At 34.2% G+C, this 6,743-nt stretch overlaps 1 protein-coding gene across 3 annotated transcripts; it reads right to left on the reverse strand.

Annotated features, from left to right (window-relative positions):
* Positions 1 to 2,584: 2,584 nt before the first annotated feature.
* Positions 2,585 to 5,954, reverse strand: LOC109336851 (aldehyde oxidase GLOX1-like). 3 transcript variants are annotated; one of them, XM_019573666.1, is made up of 4 exons: positions 5,630 to 5,954; positions 5,294 to 5,581; positions 4,618 to 4,799; positions 2,585 to 3,894 (listed from the first exon to the last, which is right to left on the reverse strand). In XM_019573666.1, exons 1-4 carry the CDS (start codon positions 5,816 to 5,818, stop codon positions 2,718 to 2,720), a joined length of 1,836 nt encoding a protein of 611 aa, XP_019429211.1. In that variant the 5' UTR covers positions 5,819 to 5,954; the 3' UTR covers positions 2,585 to 2,717. The 3 variants fall into 3 exon arrangements, with proteins under 3 accessions (XP_019429211.1, XP_019429212.1, XP_019429210.1); XM_019573667.1 differs by having other exon boundaries at positions 5,294 to 5,565; positions 5,614 to 5,954; XM_019573665.1 differs by having other exon boundaries at positions 5,294 to 5,954.
* Positions 5,955 to 6,743: the final 789 nt, after the last annotated feature.

Raw genomic sequence — 6,743 nt, forward strand, 5'->3', positions numbered from 1 at the left:
TCTCTAGATGTTGAGAGAATGTTCTCATTTAAGATGAGAAGTGGAATATCCTAATGACATGTGAGAGATGTCATAGTGAAGGATGTTAATTGTTAGTATATGCACAAAAGCACAGAGGCGCTGACTGACTTTGATGTAGGGTGTAACATGGACATTGGCTTTGATGCAAGTTGTAACACGAGCATTGGTAGAGATGCAGGGGTGTAACATGGGCATTGCTTGGATGCAAGGATGTGACACATACATTAGTTAGCATTGACGCAATGTGTGTGTTGTGAGTATACTCCTTATGGTGGAGTATGATAGTTCTTTTGAACTAGGATTGTCGAAGTAGACAATGGTGGTAGCGGTTGAGGCTTTCCATGGAAGCTCCAAGGTTCAGTTTGATTGAGTATTGAAGAGGACGATTGTTGGTGAACTTTTGTGTAGAAGTTCCAATATATCGAAAGACTTCCTAGCAATAGGTGGCTAGGCGGTGTGTTCCATTTTATGGCGGTACGGGAAGCTGCACTACAAGTTTAGAGAGCTAGGCTCTTGGTAACATCGTCAAGAATACTTGGAAGGTCTATGCTGTAGGGGAGCAATTAAAGTGAATTGGACATTGAACAAGATGGAGTCATATATTCGCTAAGGTGGGGATTATAGATTTCCTAAGGAGCGAGATATTCGTCTATTTCAATCAAGGTGGAGATTGTTGGGAATGTTTGAAATATGTTATTATATGAAGTCTCACATTGCCTAGAATTAGAATAGAGTAGAATATCAATGTTATATATTGGACTCATGTCCCTTGTTGTAATGTGCACAAGATATAAGTATCAAATAGAAACACCACATGGGCAGGTGGGCCCATGGGTGTACTAGGGTTTGTAATCCTAATTCTCTAATAATATCTTGGTAGGCGCTCAGCGCTCCCGGGGACGTAGGCACAATTGGCCGAACCCCGTTAACAAATTCTCTTGTTTCTTCTCTTATATTTATTCTATGCCTTTATTTGATTGTTTGTGGCCAACGCTGCGCAACGATCGCTTCCGCTGCACCAACACTAAGCTTTATCACCCGTGATAAAGTTGTTACAATTCAAATTAAGATTAATCTTCTTAGAGTAATCAACAAGTATCTCAGGTTGTTATTTAATGCTCCCCTAATATGATTGAATAGAATCTTAGATTTCGAAATTTTCTATTTTAAAATAAAAGAAAAACAGAAAGTAAAATTATATGGAACATTGGATCCATGATGAAACAACCTGAATATGCACACTACAAATCTCATGATGCAACCCTAAGGAAAAGTGCAGCCATTACAGCAGCAAAAAACCACACGAATAATATCACCAAGAGACCACACAAATAATATCAGCACAAGGGGTAATAGGAATTGAACCTTTGACTTGATACAATTTTGATTGGTTCTATTGATTTTGTGTGTTAGTTTGAATGCAAACAAAGAATTAAAACAACCTTTATTAGTTGTTAAAAACAAAAAACCTAATCAATAAACCAAACCACTCATTACGAGTTAGACTCCTTTCCATTAATGGAGAAGTAAGTTATGGGAAAATACATTAATAAATCAAAATATAATGTCATTTATAACCCATAATTTTTATTAAAATTGCAACTTTAACCTTAAAAATAGAGCCAAAATATAACTTGCGAGTCTTAATCCTCAGTTGCATACTCTCTTTTATTCATTTTAACTTCCCACTCAACAAAATTCACCATTTTTTATTGTAAAAAACCCAAACTAGACTACACTCTTACAAACACTCTCCAACTTTCCGACTTCATTTGCTTCCAATTACTCACTTCTTTCCCAACTCATTCATATATCTTCAAACATACACGCAATAACCAGCTTCCATCATATTCTTTTCCAACTCATTCATTTAATTTGTACATATTCTGGACACTAATTTAATCCATTCAAATCAGATTAACTCACTTGGTATTTCCAAATGTATGACCAATGCTTAGCTAGGTTGGTCAATCACTTAGATGACAATGCCAATGTTATCTTAGAAAGTTTGGAAGAACAAATGGTTTATAAGTTTTTCCCTTGCTTGTGCGTACAAATGAAAAAAAAAAGTAATGAATACCGAAATGTTGCAACAAAACAAAATACCAAAATAAATAAATAATAACCATAATAATCATGTTATTTGAACACAAACACCACCCAATTCAAACTTCTCGTTACATCAGCTTATAATATATCCATTCCTACTGTCCCATAGTTTGGTTCATAGAGTGGTAGGACATGAGATCTGAATATTTGGATTCAAATTCCTGCACAATTATTTCCTCTCAATCTCATCAAAATTTCTACCTATAAAAAAGTATATATTCATTCCAACTCGATACATATATAGAATGTATCTCCTAATGTTCGCATATAGGGCATTTATGTTTCAATAATGTTATTTTTACAACCAATTTCTAACAACTTTAAGTTGTCCTTTGATTTTTAGTTGAAAAGTGTGAGATATACAAACAAGTTGATTTGTTGTAAGAAAATTTCATAAATTTTGGTTTTTCAAATAACCTTTATATTTTGTACTTTTTTATAAGTAAAAAAAGAGTATTAACAAATTTAGGTAAGAACATACTTCTAGCAGAAATTCTTACAACAAATGCAATTCTTTATGTTTTGTAGGCTTTCCTTTAGGTAAAAAATAAACACAATTCTGGACACAAATGAAGGTTGTTCTTTTTCTACTGTATATGTACCCATGCTCCCTTGCTAGGCAACCCACGGTGGACAACAAAGAGCAAGTAGTATCCAGGAGGAGCAACCACATTGGAAGGAGGAGCCACCACTTTAATCCTAAAAGTCCCTTTAGATACATTGATGATTCCATCATTCTTGAGAATCAAAAGTTTCTGTCCCATAGAAACTCCATGAGTTGTGAAGGGTGGGGAATACATTGTGACCTTAATGTCATTCTTGGTTAACTCAGCCCCATCCTCCACTGAGAATTCAAGTTCAATTAAGTCACCATATTTCAACTTCTTGGTCAATGTAGTCTCATCAATGGTTGGTCTATACTTGTCAAAATCCTTATTCAAATAAGGAGGGGAGAAGGCCTCAACCCTAGTCTCAGTTGGGAACCTGTCTAAATTTCTGTAGTTATTGTGAGTGTTACTACCTCCAACCCAAATCTTTCCATTAGGAAGCACAGCGGAAGTTGAGTGGTACATCCTAGCAATTTCACTGGCCTTGAGCACCTTAAACCTTTTTCCTTTAGGCTTCTCTGGGTTATATATCACTGGCGTGTAGTTAGGCTCGTCCGCATCCCACCATGCGGCTGTGCCCTTCTGTGCGCCATTGATAAATAATATTTGGCCATTGGGGAGAACCAGGGCATCTCCCATGGTTCTCTTTGATGGCATTAACTCAGTGTCCCACTTAGGTTTAGGGTCTGTGATGATTAACCTATTACAATCATCGAGAGCCGGAAGGAAGGTTTTCTTAGTTTCAGCTAGCTGGAAAGCATCAGGGACATTGCCACCACATACAATGACCTCTGCCATGATGTTGTTAGCATCCTCGGCGGCATTAAGATCTATTGGGAGTAGAGCTGACATGCCGGAAGCCGGGTAGTTCCGAGATCCGCCACGTAAGACAGGGAATGTACGAACAACTTTATTGGTGGTAGGGTTTAGGAGGAGGGAACGGTTGTTGGAGAAGATGAAAACGTTTCCATCAGTGGAAAGATGGACAAAAGGGTAGAGGTTGTTCTCATCTATGTCAGATGTTTCATAGAGGAATGGGAAGAAGAATGATTTCTTGCTGGCTACACCTTCCTTAGGAATGTACTCATAGCTGAATGATCTGCGACCTCCTACTAGAATGAAGTTTCCATTGGGGAGAAGTAGTTGACTTGCATACCTAGTAGCACATATATGGTTTAGGTAAGTAAATATCATATCATACATTCCACCAAGTTTAACATTTGCTATTGACCGTCAAACATAGCTATACTCTTTTATTCCAATTTAGGATTCACTATGTTTAACATAAAGCATATTTTTAGATAAGTAACTGCAAAATTTGTAAAATAAATTTGTAATATGCAAATATAGTTTGAAAGCCGTTTTAGATTAATAAAGATTCTCTCCATTAATAGGAAGATAAGTGATTGTTTTTACATATATTTTCAATGAAAAAATGTAATTTCAAGGTAAACAAAGAGATAAAAATATTATTACATATTACTTTTTGTATGTTATTATGTGTCACTTGCCTCTCCATTAATGAGGAGGATCCTTACTCCTCTTACATGTGGGAGAATTAATCTCATGTTTTCTTCAACTTGTGGCAAATATAGAGTCAACCGTGATATAATATGCATGTGTGTATTATGCATGGTTTATCTAATTTCAGCATGATAATGTAACTACATGGACATAAATTATATCTTGTGAATACTATCTTGAATCAATTAAAATGTTATGTTTTATTTATTTATATGACAATGTGAATAGCCCGTGGATAGTGAATGAACCTTCAAAATACATGATCCCTATCCATAGTTATATAAGTGATATTTGTTTAGGTATGTTCCAAAATATAAATATTAAAATTTGGTGCCTTTATACCATAAATACGTACCATCTAACGTCTACCAATAGATTATCATATTCCCTCCAAGCACATTGATCTTTTGGTCCTTGGCATTGACCACCACCAATGTATCTGAGAGTTTTCCCTCCATCACCAAAACCACCTGCACTCACAAAGGTACCATCAGGTGCAAGTCCTCCACACGAACACCAAGGATCTCCTGCTGCTACCTGCAATGAAGGTTAATGCTATTCAATCAGATCATCATCAAATTTTCCATATGATACATAGACAAATATTACATATCTCAAACGATGTTACATTCTCTGTCCCGTATTAATTAAATATTGTCACATGAATAAAATAAAATTTAAAAAAAAAATAACATTCTAATTAATCTGGAATAAAGAATGTGATATTATTTAGGATAATTCCATCATTCATAATGTGATAGAAATAAAAGTGAAAAGTGAAAAGAGAAAGAGTAATATAATGATATTCTCCCCTCTTATTTTCACATATCCATTTCCTCGTATTTATATCTATTTTATAATGATTGATGAAAACATTTGTAATTTTGGGAACAACAATAATTGATTGATGTTTGATAATCAATGGTTAAACCACAAATTAGGATTAACTTTCTTCTCAAACCATGCATGAAATCTATGAATGTATGAAAAAAGCATGAGACAAACATTTTTCAAAAACAAATGATACATACCGCGATTGGTCTAACTTCATTTGTTTCAATGTCATATTCCATTGAATGAGCAGCACAATCTAATTTGTCTTCTTTGGTTTGATCGTCTTTGTACGGAACACATGGCATCCCTGGTGCTAAGTTGAGTCTAGAAGGTTTGTAAATCTTGGAATCAAAGACAATAATCTTGTTTGTGGGCAACAAATTTATGTGCATAGCGGATACACCCGAATTCTGATTAATCAAATCCCAATGTCCATCAGATTCTATTTCGAAATCAGGTTTGGCTAATCCTTCATTCTCTGGAATGTTTGCATCACCAATAGTGTCTTCAAAATCACCCTTTTTCTCACCGGGAATTTTGTTATCAGCTTCTGGATTAAATGGAATTTTTTCATCTTGGTAGGGTAGGAATCTAAAGTAGGGTGTTTGTTGAATTTTTCCATTCGTTGGAAGCTTATAGTTTTTTCTTCTGAGTTTGTGTTTTGCATCCACGGCAAGGAACAAGAGAGTGGTAATGAAAAGAACCTTGATCATTTGTGTCATTGTTTTGGTAATAATTTGATGAGGATTTCGATGAAAATGAAAGATCAATCCAGAAACAATTCCACACGGCTTGAACAAGCCGTGCGGTTTTGTTGAATGTCTGGTTTCTGAGATTTGATATTCGTTGAATGAACATTTGCATGGGGTTAATATAGACGTAGGTTCGGTCAATGCATTTGCTAAAATAGAAATAGTTTTTGCTACGTTTAGAGGAGAGAGACATGCTTAGAAATAGCTGCATTGTTGAGTTGTTGTATCCTAAAAAAAAATTCAACTTAATTGTGGTAAATATGCTTTACTGTTAGAAAAGGGGATAAAACCAAACCAAGCTACAATAGCGATAAATTTTCTCTAGAACAATTTATTATATTACCTTTATTTTATTATTGAAAATAAAAGTTTGAAACATAAACCCTATTTATTTATTATTACCAAGAATATTCTTCACATTTTTGAATAAATAACTAATCTCCTAATTATCTTCTTAATCAGTGTCATTCTCAACTATTGAACATTTGACCTTTTAATCATCTGACAATATAGTAAAACTTTATACAATTTGATCAATACCTTATTAATACTCTAACTACTATTAAATTGGTGTTGAAATAATAAGAATAATTTTTTTTCAGATGTAATTGTATGTAATTTTTTAAGATAAAATAAAATCATGATTTGGTACATTAATCTAACAACGTGTTAGTTACTTCTAGACTCAACGTAGATACCAAGTTAGTCTAGTGTGTAAGACCTTTCTAGATCTCCTGGATTAATAAAAAGTTAAAGATTCAATTCCTATGAGTGACATTTATTGAAAAAATCAATCATACACTTCTAAAGAAATTAATTGTTTACCAAAAAACGATGAAAAAGTATCCTTAATAGTGCCCAAAAAATATTAAATATATGATTTTTTATTACCTCA

The sequence above is a fragment of the Lupinus angustifolius genome, unplaced genomic scaffold (assembly GCF_001865875.1).
Source record: "Lupinus angustifolius cultivar Tanjil unplaced genomic scaffold, LupAngTanjil_v1.0 Scaffold_1_28, whole genome shotgun sequence".
NCBI lineage: Eukaryota > Viridiplantae > Streptophyta > Magnoliopsida > Fabales > Fabaceae > Lupinus > Lupinus angustifolius.

What these genes read in the sequence shown, in the direction of transcription:
- LOC109336851 (XM_019573665.1), bottom strand. Translation starts at nt 5,818, where the DNA reads ATGACACAAATGATCAAGGTTCTTTTCATTACCACTCTCTTGTTCCTT. An exon ending in ATGAAGTTAGACCAATCGCG is followed by an intron (nt 4,800 to 5,293) that starts GTATGTATCATT and finishes CCTTCATTGCAG; the next exon opens with GTAGCAGCAGGAGATCCTTG. An exon ending in CTATTGGTAGACGTTAGATG is followed by an intron (nt 3,895 to 4,617) that starts GTACGTATTTAT and finishes ATGTGCTACTAG; the next exon opens with GTATGCAAGTCAACTACTTC.